General features: G+C 39.9%; 1 protein-coding gene across 11 annotated transcripts in view; it reads left to right on the plus strand.

Moving 5' to 3' along the window:
* MAP4 (microtubule associated protein 4) overlaps positions 1-23,787 on the plus strand; it is a 167,897-nt gene that overhangs the window by 73,800 nt on the left and 70,310 nt on the right. For all 11 annotated transcript variants that reach the window (XM_060307198.2, XM_060307203.2, XM_060307197.2 and 8 more), the window contains exon 3: positions 3,049-3,117. In XM_060307198.2, the coding sequence (XP_060163181.1) occupies positions 3,049-3,117 (69 nt within the window). The remainder of the gene's footprint in view (positions 1-3,048; positions 3,118-23,787) is intronic.

Consider the following 23,787-nt stretch of genomic DNA (forward strand, 5'->3'; position numbering starts at 1 on the left):
GAGGCAGTTTTTTGAAAATATGCATTCTTTCTTGAGCTAGGAAGAATAAATTTTATAAGCTTACTGTGTGAGGGTAAAAGGGAATTTATTTATGCCAAATATGTTCTAGCTCATATTTGTTCTATCTCTGGATAAGTAAAACAATATGTGAAGCCCTAGCATGGTGCATACTGGGTATTTAATAAAAGTCTGTTATCTTTCATTCCTTTATTTTCCTCCTCTTCTTCCAGTTAGTTGATATTTTCTTTTCAGTCTGCCTTGTTCTTTTTTTTTTTTTTTTTTTCCGGTACGCGGGCCTCTCACCGCTGTGGCCTCTCCCGTTGCGGAGCACAGGCTCCGGACGCACAGGCTCAGCGGCCATGGCTCACGGGCCCAGCCGCTCCGTGGCATGTGGGATCTTCCCGGACCGGGGAACGAACCCGTGTCCCCTGCATCGGCAGGCGGACTCTCAACCACGGCGCCACTAGGGAAGCCCCTGCCTTGTTCTTTTAGGTTGTTCTCTTTAGTTGTTCCTCCGTTACCTGAGATTACAGAATGAATGATCTTTTCATTGAGTTTGTATGAAAGATTTCTGCCTTGGATTTGTGAGACCCAGAAGCTTGGACATTGTAGTTTGCTGTCTTCCAAAGTAAAATCTTGCATTTTATACTTTAGTAGCATATGTTCTAGATTTTTACTTGTCTTATGAAAAATATGTCTGTGAGGTTTTTTTTCCTACTAATCTTAGGGAACTAAGCATTATTTGACTTAGTTCCCTAATCTTTTTAAAAATTAATTAATTAATTTATTTATTTTTGGCAGCATTGGGTCTTTGTTGCTGTGCGCGGGCTTTCTCTGGTTGCAGAGAGTGGGGGCTACTCTTCGTTGCAGTGCATAGGCTTCTCATTGTGGTGGCTTCTCTTGTTGTGGAGCATGGGCTCTAGGCATGCGGGCTTCAGTAGTTGTGGCTCGCGGGCTCTAGAAGTACAGGCTCAGTAGTTGTGGCGCACAGGCTTAGTTGCTCCACGGCATGTGGGATCTTCCCTTACCAGAGCTCGAGCCCATGTCCCCTGCATTGGCAGGCGGATTCTTAACCACCATGCCACCAGGGAAATCCCTGTGAGGTTGTTAAGTAAGAGTGATTTGTAGGAACCTCTTGGGTTGGCAGGCTGACTGCAGACCTAGGCAGGTTGCCGAAATGTTAGATATCGTCAGAGCCTTTCAGAAAAGGTTATATGTCCTCAAATTGATCTATACAGTCAGTGCAGTCAAGATCCCATCAGGATTTTTTTGTATAAATCAACAACTGATTCTAAAACTTATATGGAAAAGCAAAGACACTAAAATATAACCAAGACAATTTTGGAAAAGACCTAATTTGCATGACTTGTGTGACATCATTTCAAGACTTTATACAAATACAGTAATCCAGACATTGTGGTACTGGCAAAATGGATAGATTTATAGTTTGGTGGAACAGGAGAGTCCAGAAACAGACCTACACATAATATGGTCAGTTGATTTTCAAGAAAGGTGCAAAGGAATCAGTGGAGTAAAGGAGCAATTAGATGTCAATGTACAAAAATATGAACATAGACCCATATCTTATACCACGTAAAAAATTTAACTCCAAATGTATCATAGACCTCAATGGGAAACCTAAATGAAAACTATAAAACTTCTAGAGGAAAACATAGGAGAAAATCCTGTGACCTTGGGTTAGGCAGAAATTTCTTAGATATTCCACCAAAAGCATGGAAGCATGAAGGAAAAAATGATAAATTAGATTTTATCAAAATCAAAAGCTTTTGCTGTTCAAAAGACAGTTAAGAAAACAAAAATACATTTCTTCGATGTATTTTCTTGGAAAATACATTTATGGGAGAAAATATTTGCAAAACTCATCTGATAAGGATTGGTATTCAGAACAATAAAGAATCTTCAGGGCTTCCCTGGTGGCGCAGTGGTTGAAAGTCCGCCTGCCGATGCAGGGGACACAGGTTCGTGCCCCGGTCCAGGAAGATCCCACATACTGCGGAGCGGCTGGGCCCGTAAGCCATGGCTGCTGAGCCTGTGCGTCCGGAGCCTGTTCTCCGCAACAGGAGAGGCCACAACAGTGAGAGGCCCGCATACCGCAAAAAAAAAAAAGAATCTTCAAAATTCAATAATAAGAAAATACACAACCCAATTTAAAAAATAGTCCAAAAAGTTTGACTGTTCAATTCACCAAAGAAAATAAAAGAATAGCAAGTAAACAGGTGAAAAGTTGCTCAACATCCTTAGTTATTAGGAAATAAGATACAACTATAATCTATAAGGATAGCTTTAAAAAAAAAAAAAAAAAGCCCACTGCTTCCAGAAGTGCTGCTGGTGACTTCCAGGTAATCCTCATGTACAGGAGCAGTGATGGTGCCCTGGACTTTCTACATGGGTTGTTTTTGGGTTTTTTTTTAATATTTATTTATTTGGCTGTGTTGCAGCATGTGGGATCTTTCGTTGCAGTGCGCGGGCTTCTCTCTAGTTGTGGCACTCAGGCTCCAGAGCTCACGGGCTCTCTAGTTGTGGGCTTTAGTTGTCCCGTGGCATGTGGGATCCTGGTTCCCCGACCAGGGATTGAACTCGGATCCCCTGCATTGGAAGGTGGATTCTCTACCACTGGACCACCAGGGAAGTCCCACGTGGGGGTTGTTTTAAACGGCTCTGTGTCCTTGGACCATTTGGTTTGAATCACAGGTTCTAAACCTATGGTGCTTCATGATGGTTTTATTGAGTATAATAGTAACCTCTGACAGTGTACAGAGCAGGAAAGACTTAGACTTGTTATTAGGAAAGCTTCTCCTGTAGTCGTGGTGCTTATCAGAGTTTGGATGCCATAGAAATCAGTGACTCAGTTCTGTTCTGTGTTTCTGGATTTCCTTTTATTGGATCTTTAAATTTTGGACAGATTTTATCTGCTTTAAGCTAATGCTATGAAGAGTGACAAAAATTCTACTAGTTAGACAGTAGTTGCATCTGTTTTTCATTTTTCTATCTGTCACAGTGGGTAATTATTCTTTGTGCTCATTGCAGGTACTTCATCTTCTCAAGCAACAGTGCTTGCCAACGGTGACCACGGAATAGAAGGGAATGATGCCACTGGTAAGTGATTCCCAGGAATCCCCAAATGTGTGGGTGAAACAGTCACAGTAAACACCTTGATCAGCTCCTTTGAGGAGGATTGTTAGTGGAAGCATATGGATTATTTCTAAGGGTACTCTTGTTCTTGGTGGTTGTATTTAAACCCAGGGCATCTGCCTCATAACATTTCCAACAATGGAAAGAGAGAATTTCATTTGATATTTCTTGAATATCTTTTGTAGTTGTACCACATAGGAGCTGGATCAGTCTTAACAATATGCTTTTGTTGCAGAATGACCAAAAAAAATGTTATAATGGAGTCCTTTGGCTGCTACAGTTCTTTGGGCAGGTCTCATCCCTGAATGCATACTGTACTCAGTTTGCTTTCCATGGCTCAATGTTAGGAAACTTGTGAGCTGGAAATTAAAAGTTCTTTACTTTCTGTTGTGCCCTCAGTCTGTTTTTCCTTTATTTTTCCCTTAACTGTTACTTTTGAAATCTGTCTCTGATGCCTAGCCCATTACCAGGGCTAGCACTGAGTTCCTGTGGGTTCCCCCAGTGTATTTGAAGTGAGCAAAATTCTTGAAGCAGTAGCAGGGTCCGTAGGGATGTACAGTACTATGTAAATCTGTGTTTAGGTAGCTGATATGAGAGCCATGTTGAATTTTAAAAAATAGCTGAACTTAATTAGCTTAAGTGCACAATCAGGCTGACGCTGTTGACCCAACTGAAAAGACTTTTAACTGGGCATAACGTTTGCTTCACATTACTGCAGGGAGGCAAGTGCTAGCCATGTCTGTGTTCCTCTTCTTGCACGCATACCTTAGCCTTGAGAAGCCTTTCCTTGAGCTACCATAGGATTTCTTGGTTTCTAAGGCTTCCAAAAAGCCTTCTGTTAGCACTAGCAGTTATTCCAGGATTTACTCTTTATTCTGTGACCTTTAGAAATGTTGTATACATCTTTGTATGTTAGGTTTACTGATGACTAGGTTCTATTAGTTGTGAATGTTAGTTTTACCCAGTGACAATAAATCCTTATTAGCAACTCATTAATTAGGAACTCTTCAAAAGCTAGAAACAACCTGAAGTGCGACCTTATTTATCTTCCAGTTTTGTGAACTGAAAGTTTTTTGTTTTTTTGATAATCTTAGTTCGTATGTAGTGTTGACTGTTTCTGTGTCTGCTTTGAAAGCAAAGGTCTATATAATTTTGGTTTTAAGAACATATTTGTAGAAATATCCCCATGATTAAAGGAGAAGCTTGAACACAAACTTTTAAAAAATGAATAAATTCAGCTTTCTTTAATGAGGAGGCAGTGCTAGGGGAAGGAAAGGCTTGAAGGGATTGATTTGGTTAGCCATTTGGAAGAATGAATGCCATTTTCATCCGGGAAGGAAATGACTACCACACTAGAGTAGGTTTCTTCTCCAGCAGGATGTCAGGTCTGACCAGAGGAGACTCAGACTTTATGTAGCAATTGTTTCCCACTGCCACAGCTTAATTGTGTAGGAAAAAAGAACAGGAAGAACATGCAGCCTGGCCCTTACTGTTTGAAGACTTCAGTTCTCTGGCTGCAAAAAAGAGCCCAGCTGTTTATGAACTGCCCAGTGCCATTATGAGAGCAGGTCTTTCTGCTCTTGGACACCTCTCCATCACTGTGTAGAATATAGTTTGCACACCTGGAGAGATGTTGTGTTCTCAACCTGACCTCTTGACTATATTAAAGCAGGTGCTTTACTGAAAATACGCATGTTTCATTGGGGGTGGAAAGGAGTAGGGAGGGGGCCAAGAGTGCATGTTTTCAGAGCATGTTGTGACATCGTTCTAATTTGGCCATCACTAACTGGAGCATGTAGCTCCGTGCTCTTTTGGAAATTCCTACTTCTGCTTCCTTCAGAGTGTTAATCTGTAGTCCTAAGAGCAGACCCCCTCTGCTGACAGTGTATAAAGGGTTTATGAGCATCTTGCAATGTTGAACTTGCTGTTTACTAATGATCTGTGCTTTTCCACCCTTTCCTTCCCTTTCCTACTTCTTCCTCTCTTTCTATTTTTCTCCTCCTAGAAGCCTAACGTGTCTCTCAACACTGGGGCTGCTGCAACACCAGACCAGTGATCTTTCCTAAGCACCGTTACACTTGTAAAACCTTCAGCATTTTGCAGAGCTTTGCTTTCCTTCCTGGACACGATATAGAAGAAGCTGAGGGTAGTTCTTCGGGGCCCATTTCTGCCGATGCCTGAGCAAACCACCTGCTTCCTTTTGTGCTCCGCAGGGCTTGATGGAACCTCGTTTCCCTTTGTGAGCACAAAGTACCAGATGAATTCCTTTTAATTTCAGTATTTTTATGAAGGTCATCTAATGTCTTTTATTTCTTGTTCTCTTTTAAAACTCATTTTTTAATTTAATTCAGTCTCACATTTTTCTTTACTTTAAACATTTTTAGTTGGCCTTTTTCATTTGGTTTTCAGATCTTCAACCTGAATCAGGGTAATGTAGCAGCAAATGAGAAGGCGTGCTTTCATAAAGGGATCGAGACCACCAGCACTGCCGTGAACCTCCCTTCTTCTCTCCCTCCTCCCTCCCTCTGTGAGCTCGCTTTTAGGGTAAATTCATCTTTCAGGCTACCTATGTTTCTCTCTACCTTACTAACATCTGAATAATGATAGCTATTTTAATTTAAAGTTTTCTAATTTAGAGTAGTTCTGATTAAACTTTGAAAAATATTTCCTGAAATGAAATCATCCTTTGTTATTTGCAAGTTGGGCTGAAATTGTTTCTATTATGAAATTATGATCTATTTGTCCAGGCTTAGATTCTCCTGAAAATTTGACAGCCTTATTATTGTGTGTGGAATTTCATATCCCAAATTTCTTAACATGATCATGAACTATCAAGATAATAATTGGGAAGTTAAGGAAAATGGAAACCTGTATTGTTAGAATACTGGGCAGTTGATACAGATAGAAAATAACTTTTTCTGTAGCAACCTGAGAATGAAGTTAAATTGCAACACATCGAAGAACTACAACCAATTATTAGGTTTCTAATGAAATGCTTTTCTGACTGGACTCCAGCTCTGTTCAGTGTTAGCCTCCCTATGAACTGTGGAGGTGCCTTTGTGCAGCCTGAGGTGGGATTGGTCGGTCACATATAAATAACCTGTGTGTCAAGTCCTTTACCATGAACCTTAGGATTTACTTTCACACATTCTGAGGATTGTCCCAGTAGGACTTTTCTTTTTCTCATTTCTCATTTTCCCAAACTAAAAGCTAAAAAAATCTGAAACCATCTGGGACAAATACTGTGGAACTTTTCAAATGATAAGCTTTGATCAGATTTTTAGAAATAGAATATAAAACATGGGCCATGTTTTGAAATTGTAGAGGAGTTCTGGTTTAAGATCTGGAATGTGAGATACTCTTTAAAATTTTCTATCCTCTTACTGACTATGCAGGTTTGTATAATCACTAAGCTACTGATTATTTCAGATTAAATATTTGGCACCAGGTTCTGAGGAAGATTTGAGATGTACATTCTTTTAGATCCCCTGATACAAAACTACTTTGGGGATGGGAAAGTTAGAATATTATGAAAGTTTAAACCAAGACCCTGCAATTACTTCTGGAATTTAGGAAGCGTTCCCCCCTGTGGTCCTGTGGTTTGTTCGTCTGCCAGGAATTCCTTCTGTGGGTTCCGGAGAGAAGACACTAAGGGAGGTACATTTTAGAGGGAAGTGCTTATGCTAACATTCTAAGCAGTTGGTAGATATGAAAACTCTTAGCAAAGGAGAAAAATATGAAAAATACCATAGGAGAGCACACCATCAAATAAAACATAGCTCTTTTCATTTGGTATGTAGTTGTTTCATATTTTTTTTGTGCCTTTTTTTTTTCTAGCCAAGGAACTTTTCACAACTGTTAGTGCTAACTTTAAAAAAATCATGCTTGACATCCTTCTATCACTTCTAACTAATCTCTGCAGTTTGTCTAGGTGACAGGTGGGTAGAAAAGCCTGGGTGTGACCCCTGTGGTATAGCTGTGGTCAGAAACATACACTCACACTTCATTATTGACATTGATTTATTCCACTTTAATTTCCATTTTGTCATGTTTATTTCTCTTTGAAATTTGTTTTTTTCCAAATATGTTTCTTTTTGAATTTATGGAATTGTTGAAAATTTCTACTATCAGCCAGCTAAAATTTAGTGTATATTGTTAGCTCTGTTTCACTTGGATGTTTCATTTTGAAGGAAATAAATGTAACGTTTCATATATAGCTTCATATGAAGTAGCCAGTCCTGCAATGAAATGCTGTATTGCCATCATGGTCACACTCAGTGGCCCAGGATCTCGCTGGTGAGGCAGCCAAGACCGGTCAGGGTTGCTCTGTTGAAATGTGTTGTTTCTTATATGCAATCTCTCTCTTTTTCTCTCTCTCTCTCTCTCTCTCTCTCTCGTTTTTTTCCTTCTTTGGCCCAATGTTGAAGATGTAGAACTTTGTTTTTAAATAATATTTTTATAACTTTATTCATTCACCTAAGTTTGTATTTTTTGTGACTTTAGATTTCAACGGTTTTGTATATTGGGACATTTTAATGTGATCATTGTGCTAAATAAATTACACTAATAAACATCTTACACCAACACCGTATGGACTGGATTTTGGTTGGGGTCTTAATTATTGAAGTATAATGTGGCCAAAACATGAGTTTTGTAAATAAAGGCCCTTGAGACATGAGCTCTTGGTCTAACAAAGCTTCTAATCTGATTCATAGTAATTCCATAATTATATGGGCTTTTTACTTTTTGCCAGGCACCTTCACTTACGTTGTCATTTTGGATTATCAGAGTGAACTCCCTTTTATCTGGAATCTGTAAGAGTTAAGAAGCCCAAATGACTATTTGATATTTTATAGCACCTGATGAGAAAGACAGTTGGCAGAATAGCAATAAGAAGTTATTCCAATAAGAAGTTATTCCAAAGGACAGTTACCATGGCGTATCAATTACTGTTAGATACTTTCTAACACTACACTTTTGTTTAGTCCAATTAAAATTCACATTCACAGTCTTCCTAAAATGCCTTTTGACTTAATATATAAAACGTGTTACATTCAATAACATTTTAATTTTGTAACCTTATTGTTTGATAATCTAGTAGGCTGTATCTGGGAAGAATTCAATGGAATGCCCAATTTCCTAGCCATTGTGGGTTAGTGTGTCTTTACAGTTGATAGATTTGCAAACGCAGTATGTTGACTGAATTAAGACGTTGAAAAGACTGAATACCTAAGGTAATTTGCATGGCATAAAGAACTTTTTTAGCTTGGCAAACATTTCTTTTTATTAAGAAAGCTCAATTTAATGTTCTTAGGTTTCTTTGCATTAAGAGAGCTCAATAATCTATTCTTAGGTTTGAAGCACAATAATTTAAGTACTATAAAGAATAATTCTCAATCTTGACTAACCTTATAGGTACCCTAGGATTAAACTTTTGGTGATGGGAACAACTGTTGGGTTTTATTAGTGTATTCATTTTGATGAAAGTGAGATGAAACCCGGCTTCAGGTGGATTCTTCCTCCTTGTTGGCCTGGTAATATGGTGGGGCTGGGAGACTAGAGAGGGTTCTGGACAAAGACACAGGACTGGTGGGGCAGGAAGAGAGTGTTAGTTTTATTTCTAAGTCATGCGTAAAACTGGATTATCCTCCATTTTATTTTGATGCTGTTTTCATTACAGTGAAGGCTTAACAAGACTTAACCACAAATAAACATCTCTGCTGCCATGGAGCCAAATTAGTGTTACTTACACTGGGGCTGGATGCAGTATACTAAGTGCTCCACAAATGGCAGTGTTACTAGTGGTTTCCATTGTGATCAGAGTCGATAGCTTTTTATTGTGATAACTCTTCTGAATGGGATGTGTTATCATTCCTTCAGGTCAGAACAGCAGTGAAACAGTAAAACTGCTTTGTTAGAATGTCATGACACAGAAAGTATCCTAGGTGTTTCATCCCTGTCAGTTGTATCATCAGATGGAATGCAAAGGATTTTGTATTAGACAAAATTTGTCATAAAAAATGTGAAATCTTAACAGAAAAATCTGTAATGTTAGAGTTTCTGAACAGCTATTGTAACCAACCCACATGCTGGCATTATAGCTCGTAAATGAAGCCTGAACATAAAGCTGTACACTGTGTTCCTAGATGTAGACACAGCAAGGCAGCCATTCTCCCTGCCCCTCCTCAAATCCTGAAAACAAAGCTTTAGTTTTTTTTTTCCTTTCTTTTTTAAGATATGCGTTGCATTTTGGAAACACACCAGTAAAATACCAACATCTAATGTTTCTTAAAGTTTTTTTTTTGGTTTATTGTTTTCTGGTAAAAATATAAAACTTCTCAGAAAAATCCACATGTACCCATTAACACACATGTTATATTTACTTATAGGGCGTTTAGGACTCCCTTGAAACCAGCTCAGGGACTGAGCTTAAGAATCTTCATCTAAGCAAAGCATTTAATTATACTGTGAGCCATTCGATTTCTATTTCTGTTGGAGTTTTGTGTTTAATGAAACAAAATAGCTTCTTCCTGAGCTTTGAGTGAGTCCATAATTCTGAAATACTTTTTAAACTGTTACCTCATTTATATGATTTGCTTCTCTTTGTGGAATGATACTCTACCCTATGTCAAAAGGCATTTGTTGATACAGAATATTTTCTTTTTTTATTTGTAATTCTGTAAGTAATATACGAATACATTCTCCTTTCTAAGAAAATTAAAGCATTGTAGGTAGAGCCACACTCTATCAGAGACCAGAAGATTTTTACTCATAGAACATTCACACACAGCTACTATAAGTTGATCTTGTATTTTTACCTGAATCTAGACATGAACAGATTCTTCTGCCTGATACATCTCATTAGTAATAAGGGTAACTGTCATTTGTATAACACATTAGAGTTTGTAAAGTGCTTTTGAATGGATAACAGTATCCATTTTTCATTTGAAGAGGTTGAACTTTGGTTAATAAGAGAGATCCAGGCTGTACCCAGTCTGGGAAGAAGTGCTGTGCTCTTTCTACCACATTGTCATGTCTCAGTGGATCTTCTTAAGTGCTAACTAATCATCAGAAAGGTAGTCGGAAGGAACAGAAGTTTGAAGGCCTATTTAAAGCCTTTCTTAGGCACTATTTTCTGGGAGAAAATCTAGGCTGAGGCAAGGGTTTTGCATGTAGGTAGTTTATTTTGAGAAGTGATCTCAGGAAACAAGAGTGGGAGACTGCAAAAAGTGAAAACGGAAAGATGAAAAACCAATACAGTAAAGTATTACTAACTTAGTCACTGCTGTGGACAAAGAGAGCTTAGTCCTATTGGATGGGATTTAAAGGGTGAGGGTGGGGGGGGGCACAAGTGGTGTCCAATTAACCAAGAGATTAATTCAACAAAAGATTTGTCTGCCTGTACTTTATCATGGAGTATGAGATCTTTGAGTTCTATGCTGGGAAATTTGACTCAACTCCATCTATCATGGAACTAATTTCCATGCCTAATTGTTAGAAACTGTGTAACTAACCACAATTTTAGTTTTTGAATTTTCCATACTAATGTTTTTTTTATGAATCAGTTTCAGTAATTTCTATCTTTCTAGAATGTTTGTCCATTTCAATTAGGTTATGTATTTTGTTAACAAACTATAGTTCTTGGTGTTCCTTTAGAAACCTTTTTATTTCTGTAACATTGGCGTTGATGTCTTCTCTTTTATTCCTGAATTGAGTAATTTGAGTCATTTCTCTTTTCTTGATTGGTCTAGCTAAAGATTTGTCAGTTTCATTGAGCTTTTCAAAGAGTCAACTTTGGTTTTCTCTGTTTTTCTCTTTTTTATTTCATTTCTCTATTTCATTTATTTCCTCTCTAATCTGTGTTATTTCTTTCCTTCTGCTTGCTTTGGGTTTGGTTTGCTCTTCTTTTTCTAGTTCTTTAAGGTGGAAGGTTATGTTATTGAGTTGAGTTTTTTTTTTTCCTTCCCTGTTATTGTAGGTATTTACAGGTATAAATTTCCCTCTGAGCAGTGCTTTAGCTGCTTCTCATAAGTTTTGGTTTTCCTAAGTGTTGTGTTTTCACTTTCATTTGTCTCAAAGTATTTTCTAATATCCTTTGTGATTTCTTTGACCTATTGCTGATTTAGGAGGGTGTTGTTAATTTCCACATATTTATGAATTTCCCAAATTACTTACTGTTGTCATTTCCTAATTTCATTTCATGGGGTTGGAGAACATACTTCGTGTAATTTCAGTCCTTTTGAATATATTCAGGCTTGTTTTATTGCCTAACATATGGTCTGTCCTAGAGAATGTTCCATGTGTATGTATGTTCTTCTGTTGTTGGGTGGAGTGTTCTATAAATGTCTGGTAGGCCTGCTTGGTTTATAATATTGTTCAGGTCTTCTGTTTCTTGTTGATATTCTTCCTAGTTGTTCTATCCAGTATTAAAAGTGGTGTATTGAAGTCTCCAACAATCATTGATGAATTATCTATTTCTCAATTTTGTTAGTTTTTGCTTCATATATTTTAGGGCTCCCACCGTAATGTTTTAAGGAGAAATTTGAATAATACTGATTTTTATATGCTTTTTACATTGTTCAAGGATTAATGCCTTGTGAAAAATTCTGGGGTGTGGATAAGAGGATGTATACAAATGATTATTCCAACTATGAGCTTCCAGCAACAGTAGGGAAATATCAGTCACTGGTAGAAGATTCAAAGTGCTTTTTCAGGATGCTCATCATTGCTAATTATCACAAGTCAAAACTACAGTGAGGTTACCACCTCCCATTGGTCAGAATGGCCATCGTTGAAAACTCAAAAAATAACAAATGCTGGAGAGGGAGGGTATGAGGGAAAAAGGAACCTTCTACACTGTTGGTGGGAATGTAAGTTGCTGCAGCCACGATGGAAAACAGTATGGAGATTCCTTAAAATACTAAAAATAGAGTTGCCATATGATCCAGCAGTCCCACTCCTGGGCATGTATCCAGACAAAACTGTAATTCAAAAAGATACATGCACCCCTGTGTTTATAGCAGCACTGTTTACAATAGCCAAGACATGGAAACAACCTAAATGTCCATTGACAGATGAATGGATAAAGATGTGGTACGTATATACAATGGAATATTACTGAGCCATAAAAAAAGAATGAAATCATGCCATTTGCAGCAACATGGATGGACCTAGAGATGATCATAGTAAGTGAAGTAAGTCAGAAAGAGAAAGACAAATACCATATGATCTCATTTATATGTGGAATCTAAAATATCACACAAATGAACTTACCTATGAAACAGAAACAGACTCACAGACATAGAGAACAGACTATGGTTGTCAAGGGGGGGCGGGGGAAGGGATGGATTGGGAGTTTGGGATTAGCAGATGCAAACTATTATATATAGAATGGATAAACAACAAGGTCCTACTGTATAGCACAGGGAACTATATTCAATATCCTATAATGAACCATTATGGAAAAGAAAAAAAGTGCTTTTTCAAAGGATTTTTTTCCCTTAAAATATCAACTACCTTTTTTTTGTAAAAATAGAAAAATCTGTCCTAAAACTCATATGGAATCTCAAAGGATCCCGAATAGTCAAAGCAATCTTGAAAAAGATAAAGTTAGAGCTCTCAGTCTTCCTGATTTCAGAATTTACAAAATGCTACAGTAAGTAAAACAGTGGTGATACTGGCATAAAGACAGACATATAGACTAAGGAATAGAACAGGGAGCCCAGAAATAAACCCTTGTATATATGGCCAAATGATTTTAGACAAAGGTGCTAAGACCATCCAGTGGGGAAAAGATAGTCTTGGTGTTGGGTTGAAGGTGGATCCTTACTTTACACCATATACAAAAATTAACTCAAAATGGATCAAGGACCTAAATGTAAGAGCTAAAACTGTAAAACTCTTAGAAGACAACATAGGGCAAAATCTTTATGAAATTAGATTCGGCAATGATTTGTTGGATGTGACACCAAAAGCACAGGCAACAAAAGTAAAAATAGATAAATTGGACTCCACCAAAGTTAAAAACTTTTGTTCATCAAAAGACACTATCGGGCTTCCCTGGTGGCGCAGTGGTTGGGAGTCCGCCTGCCGATGCCGGGGACACGGGTTCGTGCCCCGGTCCGGGAGGATCCCACATGCTGCAGAGCGGCTGGGCCCATGGGCTATGGCCGCTGGGCCTGCGCGTCCGGAGCCTGTGCTCCGTGGCGGGAGAGGCCACAGCAGTGAGAGGCCCGTGTACCGCCAAAAAAAAAAAAAAAAAAAAAAGACACTATCAATAGAGTAAAAAGGCAACTCATGGAATGGGAAAAGATATTTGCAAAACATGCATCTGACAAGGGGTTAATATCCAGAATATATAAAGCACTCCTACATTTCAACCACATGAAAACAAACAACTTGATTAAAAAAGAGCAAGGGACTTCAATAGATACTTCTCCAAAGAAGATATATAAGCCAATAAGCACATGAAAAGATGCTTAACATCACTAATCATTAGGAAAATGCAAATCAAAAGCACAATGAGATACTACTTCACACCCATTAAGATCTAGGTTATTATTTTAAAGCAAACAAACAGAAAATAACAAGTATTGGTGAGGATGTGGAAAAATTGGAACTCTTGCGCACTGCTGATAGGAATGTAAAATGGTGCAACCATTATAGGAAACAGTATGGGAGGTCCTCAAAAAATTAACAATAGAATTACTGTATGATCCAGCAGTCCCACTTTTGGATATGTACGCAAATGAAAGCAGGGACTTTGTACAACCTTGTTTATAGCAGCATTATTCACAATAGTGAAAAGGTGGAAGCAACCTAAGTTATATATACATACAATGGAGTGTTATTCAGCCTTAAAAAGGAAGGAAATTCCAACATGTGCTCCAACCTGGATGAGCCTTGAAGACATTATGCTAAGTGAAATAAGCCAGTCACAAAAGGACAAATGCTGATGCCACTTATATGATTCCATTTATATGAGGTACTGCATATAAGTAATCAAATTCATAGAGACAGAAAGTATAATGGTGGTTGACAGGAATTGGGAGAGGGGGATGGGAAGTTATTTTTCAATGGGTACATAGTTTCAGTTTTGCAAGATGAAAAAAAGTTCTGGAGATGGATGGCCGTGATGTTTGCCTAACAGTGTGAATGTACCTAATGCCACTGAACTGCACGTTTAAAATGGTAAACATAAATAAATAAAGCTAGCTCATTTAAAGTAAAAAAAGGTGGGCTTCCCCGGTGGCACAGTGGTTGAGAATCCGCCTGCCAATGCGGGGGACACGGGTTCGATCCCTGGTCCGGGAAGATCCCACATGCCGCGGAGCAATTAAGCTCGTCTGCCACAAATACTGAGCCTGTGCTCTAGAGCCCGTGAGCCACAGATACAGAGCCCGTGAGCCACAGCTACTGAGCCCGTGTGCCGCAACTACTGAAGCCTGTGCGCCTAGAGCCTGTGCTCCACAGTGAGAGAAGCCACTGCAATGAGAAGCCCACGCACCGCAACGAAGAGTAGCCCCCACTCGCCGCAACTAGAGAAAGCCCGCAGCAACGAAGACCCAACACAGCCAAAAATAAATAAATAAATAAAATTTTAAAAAATAAAATAAAATTTTAAAAAGGTGACTTTCAAATTAACCATCATGTACTTATAGACCTCTTTAGAATTAATGTTGCTTTATATGTTAGCTGCCTTGTGGGTGTGTTCTAATTTTTCCAGTTGCAGAGAGAAATGGACAAATTTATAAACATTATTTAAATGCTAACCAGAGTTTAAAGGAACATTTTGTAAGAACATATGTAATATTAGCTAAATTCCATGAGGAGGTTGGATGAGAACTAAGAAAATTTGAAATTAGAGCTTGAAATCTCCATTTAGATGTAGAGTTGACATCTCAAATTTGAGGTGTCCTAAACTGTACTTCTGATCCCACCCCTGCAACTAAAACAAACAAAAAAACTAAAACCTTCTCCAGCTCATTAAATAGAAATAGAATGTTCTTCTAGTTGCTCAGGCTAAATGTTTGCCTTCCTCTATCCTTTCTTTCTCTTGCATCCCACATCTCTCACTGTGACTATTGCACATCTCTCACTATTGACTATTGCAGTAACCTCCCAAATTAGTCTCCCTCCTTGCATTCATTTGCTCCTTATAGTATATTCTCAAAAGCACCCAGAGTGGTCCTGCACATAGATCATGTTATTCTTTTGCTCAGAGTCTTCCAGTAGTTTCCTATTTCAGAGTAAAAGCCAAAGTCCTTACCAGATACCATAAGGCCATATTATACCCCTGTCACCTCTCTGACCACATCTCCTGATTTTCCCCTTTGCTAACTTTGCTTCACTGGTGTTCTCACCACTGTTCCTGGACAAGCCAGGTGGGCCCCTGCCTTGGGCTCTGAGCACTAGCTGTTTTCTCTGTCTGGAATACTCTTCCCTCATATATACTCGTAGTTCGCTCTCCACCTTCTCAGCGAGGTCTTTTCTATCTTACCTAAAATTGTACCCCTTCCAATTTTCTCTCCTGCTTCTCTGCTTTAATTTTTCTCCATGGCACCTGTCGCTTTATTATTTGTACACATTAATTATCTTGTTTATTGTCTGACTTTCCCCACTAGAAGATAAATGTTATGAGAATGTGGGGCTTTTGTTTTGGTCACTGCTGTGGCCCAGCACCTAGACCAGTGTCTGGCATAGAGTACGTGCACAGTAGCTATTGAATGAATAATCTTGTTGAATGTGTTTTTTAAAAAAAAAGGCGGAGGAAGGAAATGTGGTTCTAAGGAAGGAGGCTGTTGTAAACTGGCAGTGTTATGTCTCCTAAGATGGAACTTAGGTAGGCGAAAGGCTGGGAGGAGGCACTGATGGGAGCAGAGAGGGGAGCTCTGGGGGAGGAGCCACGGCAGAGCCCCTCTAGCAGTGAAGGAGGAGATTTCTGGGTCATTCTAAAGCATATCAAGACTTTGGCCCAGGGCTTCCCTGGTGGCTCAGTGGTTGAGAATCCACCTGCCAATGCAGGGGACACGGGTTCGAGCCCTGGTCCGGGAAGATCCCACATGCCGTGGAGTAACTAAGCCCGTACGCCACAACTACTGAGCTTGTGCTCTAGAGCCCGCGAGCCACAACTTCTGAGCCTGTGTGCCGCAACTACTGAAGCCCGTGTGCCTAGAGCCTGTGCTCTGCAACAAGAGAAGCCTCCACAATGAGAAGCCTGCGCACTGCAAGGAAGAGTAGCCCCCTCTCGCCACAACTAGAGAAAGCCCGCGCACAGCAACAAAGACCCAATGCAGCCAAAAATAAAACAAATAAATACATTTATTTAAAAAAAAAAAAGACTTTGGCCCATAGATCCCTTGCTGTGCTTCTGTAGCATTTAAGAGACATGGTAGGGAATTTTACATTCATCCTTGAAACAGACATATCCTTTCCCCTCTCCCGTGGCAAAGCCTGAGCATGTGCCATTCTGCCCATTTGCTCTGATGTTACTCTCGTATCCCTGACAATGTTAAGTCTATTATGGTTTTCCATATCCCTCTTTACCTAATACATTTTCATGGCTATAACATTGTCACTGAGGTAAAAAAAACAAGAACAACATTAAAGTAATAAAGACTTGCGCTATGATCTTTCTGTGCTATTGAGAAAATTACAAACTTCTGTCCTAGACCGTAACAGCTGTTTCGTTTAACGTTGAGGAGGAGTGGGCCACCTTGCTGTCTTGTGTATAAACAGATTATCTAGCTTAAATTTTTGTGTATTGTGAAGTTGCCTAAGCAGTTTGATTATGTTTTCTTCCTTTCTCTTCACCAGCATTTTTCTCTGAGTAGGTGGTTCTTTCTGTTTGTTTCAGGCTTCATGTAGGCAAAGAATGTTAAGAGCACGGTCAGATATAATTGCAATAATTTTTTTTTTTAATTGCAATAATTTTTGACAGGTTATTGGTACATGTCTTTCTGGAAGTAAATCCCCTTAGTGGTTTGTTTAAATTTAAGAAAACTGTGTAAAGAGCAAGCCTAGATCTACCACCTGCTAGCTTTGGTCTCTTAGGCAAGTTATTTGCCCTCTTTAAGCCCAAAGTTCTTCCTCTATAAAATGAGAACTAGTAATAAAAGAATTGTTTGTGTTAAGGGACAGAAAATATTTTTAGTGCTTTGTAACCTGGTTGAAGGGGTTAATAAATGTAAAATGATATTGGGATAATGATTAATGTCCACATAGAAAGTTCATACAGGTTCAGCCTAGTAAATAGTTCTGCCAGGAAATCATTCTTTGGCCATCAGCCCCTTTTCCTATTTAAATGAGTGTATAACAGTATTTTAATTGGATGTAACTAGAGCACGTTTGGTGTCCTTTGTCTTTGGAGATTCTCTATTTCTAGAGGACAGGATTGAAGGCGAAACTTTAAAAGGACTCCAGGCAAACTGAAGGAAGAGCCTTTGTTTTGTTTCTTGTGAGAAAATTAATTTAGGACTTTGTTACTGCAAAAACCTGGGACAGCTGATCCTCCAATGGGGATTACAACAACTTGAAATGAGCTGAGAATATGCAAAGATGTGTAAATTACAAATTTAAATATTGACATTTGACTGCTTAGAGATCTTCACTGAGGAGTTCTGCTCTCTGTTTAGTAAAAGTTAATATTTCTGGTCTTTGCTTTTCCGTGTAAAATAAAGAGCTAGTCTGCTGTTGCAGCTGCTGTAGTTGTTGGTCGTGAGCAGCAAAGATGCAGTGTGTTCTCTCGTGCACGTGATAGCCTTTTAACTAGAGCTTAGCATGTGCCTTATGATTTATTTTCTTTGCATTAAACGTCGCTCATTCTTTTCCCCATTTTTTCCTATAATGTGGATTTAAGCCATCTCACGGGTTGGTTATTATTTATTTATTTATTTTTGCGGTACGCGGGCCTCTCACTGTTGTGGCCTCTCCCATTGCGGAGCACAGGCTCTGGACACGCAGGCTCAGCGGCCATGGCTCACGGGCCCAGCCGCTCCGCGGCATGTGGGATCTTCCTGGACCCAGGCATGAACCCGTGTCCCCTGCATCGGCAGGCAGACTCTCAACCACTGCGCCACCAGGGAAGCCCTATTTATTTATTTTTTATTGAGGTATAATTGACATAAAACACTATTAGTTTCAGGTGTACAACATAATGATTTGGTATTTGTACATGTTGTGAAATGATCACCACAAAAAGTCTAGCTAATATCCATCACCATACTTAGTTACAAAGTTTTTTTTTTTCCTTGTGATGAGAACTTTTTACTCTTTTAGCCATCTCGCTGATTTAATTCTCAATATCTGTATCAATCAGGGCCTAGTCAGGAGACAGAAACCACACAGTAGTTTGAACAGGGAATTAACTACTGAGGGGTAGAGAGAACTCTAAAGAATACAAGAATGGCAGATATAGGGGAGCAGTTACTACCCCAGGACTGAGGCAGAATACAAAGGAAAGAAAAATTTGGAAGAATACCCTCCTCCTCCAAAGCCAGTTTCTTTTCTTGGATATCTTCACTGGATGTTTGCTGAGGAGATGTAGACCAAGGTTGGAAAACAGGAAACTGTACATGGAGGTGCTGCTGAATCACCAGGAAGCCAGCTTGGGGCACTGGCAGAACTTGCCTGAGAAGATGCTCACAGGAGTGCCCACTAAAACATGTTGGGATGAGTACCACTGGGTGTTCTGCATACCAGCAGAGCACCACAGGAGCAAGAAAATGGAAAAGCACCCTGGAAGCAGGAAGAGAAGCCCCTGCCTCCATCACCTTCTAGTAACCCTAGTATCATGCCATCTGGCAAAGGAGAAACGTTTACAGGGTCCAGCTCCATTATCACAAGCAGGGCAGTGAAGGGGCAATTTGGAGCTGAGAAACAATAAATTGATAACTGGCACAATCTACCCCTTTGGCTACTTAGCATCCATATGTACTTGTCTACGTATATTTGAGCTTTCACATATCAGCAGAACAACTCTTTTGTTTGCATCTAACAAGATATAGCTGTCTCTCATATGATGAAGCAGCTTTCGTCCTTTCCCCAAAATGAGATGCTCAGTACCTGTAGTCATGGTATTCATTGCTGGATATGTTAATCACTCCTCAAATCACAGTTCCACTGAATATTCTTTTGTCAAGAGACTGATTGTAAAGTTAACCTTTGACAACTTATAATGGAAGAAGGAAGAAAAGAAGAAAATGGTTAGAATGTACAAATAAACAGAATATAACAAAGATAAAATATACAAAACCATCAGAGTTCTCATTTCTGTAATTAGTCACGAGACCAGGATTGATATCTGTGAGTTCTTTCTTCAGCTACCCATTTTATGTTTCCCTTGCCCTCAGCCAGAACCTCAGCTGGTAGAAATTCTTTACCTGGTGAAACGATCCAGAATTTCAAATTTTCATTTCTTCAATAGTCTGGCCCTTTTTTTAGTTGCCCTAGTTTTCCATGAACCTTTATTATTGGCATGGAAGTATTAAGAGGTACCTCAGAGAATCCCTTGGGTTCCAGACATAGTCCTCCTTGCTTTTATTGTGTTGCAGCAACCCAGTCTTCCCTTGATAATGAGGCTTAATCATCCCAACCAGTAAAGTAACCCTCTTTTTTATGCCTGTTGGTTCAGTGGAATAAGGAGTCCCAAATGGCCATGTCAGAGTCTCATTTTCTAATTTGGTTGAACCGTTATATATGCTGGTAGGTCTATTTCCTCCTTGGGAACTAAGACCTTCAAACTAGCAGAACTCAAAGTTGTCAGGAGTTGAAGTGAAAATTCGATGAGTGGGTTATTGGATATAGTACCATTCCTCTTGATTCTCAGACCCACATATTATGGCTGTTGGGGAGACAGCACCCTATTAGGGTCTCTGATGCAAAGCATTACCCCATTCTTTTAGGGTGTTGTCTCCCAGCTGAAACTGTAACTGAATCTTCAGTAGGTGATTATTCCATCTTTTAATTAGGTCAGCCATCCTGGGTGATGGGTTGTGACAATACCAGTTAATTCCATGGGCTTGAGTCCATTTTTTTTTTCAGTTTGTTGTGAAATGACTTTATTGATTGGAAGCGGTGTTGTGTGGAATGTTATGATGGTGGATCAGGCATTTCATGAGCACTGGCAGAAGCAAGGTAGGCAGAGAAGGCAAATCTATATCCAGAATACATGTCTAGTCCACTGAGGACAAATCTCTGCCCCTCCCTAACTGCTCCCACAGTCCCCCCCATGATGTAAGTTTAGTGTAATCAACTAGCTGGTCTCCCTGGGAATGGTACCCTATAGGAGGCTGAGTTTGGGTCTGTGCTAGTGGCAGATTAGACACACCTGGCAGTAACTTTAGCCAGGTCAGCCTTGTTTAGGGGAAGTCCATGTTGTTGATCCAATACATAGCCTCTCTCCCTACCATTGAGGAAGCACTCTGGTGGCTGGGGCAAGCGGCTGACTGCTATCCATAGAGCACGTCATTTTGTCAACCTGGTTATTAAGGGCTTCCTTTACAATGAGTGCCCTTTAATGATTAGTCACTTGGGGCACAAATATGTTAGTATAAACAATGTAAATCTGTGCTCTGACCATCTCTCACTGCAGGCAGAGGGGCAACCAGATGTGCTGCTCAAAGTTCCACCCGCTTGGACGATTTTCTCTCAACACAGTCCTTCAGGGTTACCTTTAAGTGGGGCTGTAGTGCTGCATCTGTACCAGCATATTGTGCACATCCATGTGTAAACCAGACTTCCCCATTCAGCTGGTCATATGGAACTCTTAGGAGGCTCTTGGCATGGGTTAAGGGAGAGGGGGCTTTGCAACAGGAGTCAAAGTTGAGGGAGTCTGAGCCACCTGCTTAGGTAACTTACTCATATCTTTGGACCTGCTTGAATTTGGTCTCTTACATGTTTCCTCCTGATGATGGGTTGGTACTGCACATGCCCACCATTATGGTTGCATGAATTAGACAACATCTAGTTCATGATGAGTAGCTCATGGTCGTGTGATCACATTATGCCCCATGGTTAGGCATTTAGTCTCTAGCAAGGCCCAATAGTAAGCGTGAAGCTGTTTTTTTTTTAAAGGTGAAGAGTTGTCTGCAGAATATAGATTTTCTCCCACAATGTAGAGGTTTGGGCGCTCTAATTCTGTTATTTTTGCTTGCTAGACGCCCCATTCAGCATCCCAATTTGCCATGGACACTTCAACTATCATTGGACCTACTGGATCATATATTTGCTGTGTCCTACTAACCAGACCCAATTAGCATAATGCCAATATATAGTGGGCCTGTGTGATATTTTTTGTTCAGCATCACTGTGGGCTATATTATAGGAGAACTGATGTAGGCCCGAGGCAAGACTCAGAGGCATATAAAGGGCAGGTAAAAGCAAAGTGCTTCTGGTGGTCCTTGCAAATGAGTATAGAAAACAAAGACACTAGCTGCGTCAGTAGCAGTATGCCACGTGCCGGGACCATGTTAATTTACTCCAGTAAAGATGCTGGTGTATCAGCTGCCAGATGGGAAAATCTAATTAGTTTAGGATTATCCATAGTCATTCTCCAAGATCCATCCAACTTCTGCACTGGCCAAACTGATGAGTTAAATGGGAATGTGGTAGATATCACCCACCTTTGTTTCTTTCAGGTCTGTGATAGTGACATTAATCTCTAAATCTCCTAGGTAAGGAGTATTGCTTCTGGTTTAATATCTTAGTAGGGAGGGGATGTTCTAGGTGATTCCCACTCAGGTCTCCCTATTTTAAAGACCCTTGTCAATTATGTCTGTTCTCAATTATTCATCTAGGAACTAAGGAAATAACCACAAAATGGGTCCATGGAACAATTGGGTCCACTGTGAGTTGGACTTGAGTTAAGCTAAGCACTCCATCTGTTACCTGACTACCATAAGCCCTCACTTTGACTGCTCGGCCACAGTGGCACTTTGGAACCTCAGGAATTAGTTATCCCTAAAAGGTCCGGGTATTTCCTTTTCTCTAATCAATAGTCACTCTTGTAAGTGGCCTTTGGGGAAGCGTAGAGGCAGGATTCACAGTATGTACTTGTGGGAACAATGCAGGATCCTTCCTTAAGGGGTCTTGGGTTTGTGAATTGACTTGGGTCTGGAAACTGGATGAGAGGTCTTGATCCTGACTTATCAAGAACAGTTTTTACTACCAGGGGTAAAGTTTTTTCCTGTTATACAGATCGATCTATACAACAGGAAAAAACTTTTTAGCAGGCTCCCTATGGAACACTGAAATCAATTAACTACCACTAAAGCTCCTGATGGGCCAAGGCATTCTGATTACTAATACAGCCCTGCTGCCTTTTATGGCAGATGTACCCACCTTGTCTTTGGCAAGTCAGTGCTGCCACTTGGCCTCTGCTATTCTAGGATCCCACGATCCCTATTGGAATCAGAGAATCCACTTCAGTGATAACATCCCCCATGGTCATACCTGGGGGTTGTGACAGCGCCTATATGGCCTGCAAAGCATAAATATTTACATCTGGCCCTTTACAGATAAAGTTTGCCAACCCAGGTCTAGGGGGACAGGTACATACTACACAGGAGAACAACCACAGAGCTTTTCAAGGATGCAGGTGCTCCCCCTGACTAATGTATTTCTCAGTGCTTTCTGGGAATTCTTGTGCAGCTTAGATCACAGATGAAAAATCTATTGAACATTTCCGTCTTCCTAAGCCTTTGGATTCCCTGCCGTGGAAACTTTGGCATCTCTCTCTCATTAAACGTAGGTCACTGTTGAGTCCAAATTTTAGTCAGCCAACTGAGTGAGCTGTTAGAGCCACTTCTAGCTGCATAAGTTAATTAAATTTGGAATATCTAGTAGGTGAACCTGTATCAATAAAGTAGGCCCAATATAGAATTATATTCTACCCTCCTTGGTCAAATGTCCTTAGAATCTATTTCTACACATGTTCCCCAGGTTTCTGCCAATATGTTATTACCAGAGTCTTTTTTTGCTGTGCAAGCTATTTCCTTCAGGATCATAGTGTGTACCTGTTCCCCTAGACCTGGGTTGGCATTTGGTCTCTGTCACAAATACTCAACTCTACTGCTGTAGCACCAAAGCAGCCCTAGACAGTACATAAGCAAATGAGTGTGTCTGTGTCCATTTGTTTGTGGACACTGAAATGTGAATTTCACAAATTTTCTTTCCTCTTTTAATTTTTTAAACCATTAAAAAGTGTAATAACCCTATTGACTTTGGGTGATAATGATGTGTTAGTATAGGTTCATTGATTGTAACTAAGTGTACCACAGTGGTGTGGATGTTGATGCAGGGGGGTGGATGGTGGTACAGGAGTATTTGGGAAATCTGTGTACCTTCTGTTCAGTTTTGCTGTGAACCTAAAACTAGTCTAAAGTCTTGGGTTGTGGGCTGTACAAGAACAGGTGGCTGGGTGGATTTGGCCCATGGTCTGTAGCTTACCAAACCCTGCCCTAGAGCATGCTGAGATTTGACCTGGTTATGGGTCTCCGGCAACAGAGGGTGGTTGTGGTGGGCAACGAGGGAAATGAGCATCCTCTTTGAAAGCATCTGTCCCGGCTGAAGTTTTCTCAGGGATTTTAATCAGGAAGCGTAGTATCTCAGGCACCAAAGGGCCAGCTCCTTCTCTGG

The sequence above is a fragment of the Globicephala melas genome, chromosome 11 (genome assembly GCF_963455315.2).
Source record: "Globicephala melas chromosome 11, mGloMel1.2, whole genome shotgun sequence".
In the NCBI taxonomy this organism is placed as follows: domain Eukaryota; kingdom Metazoa; phylum Chordata; class Mammalia; order Artiodactyla; family Delphinidae; genus Globicephala; species Globicephala melas.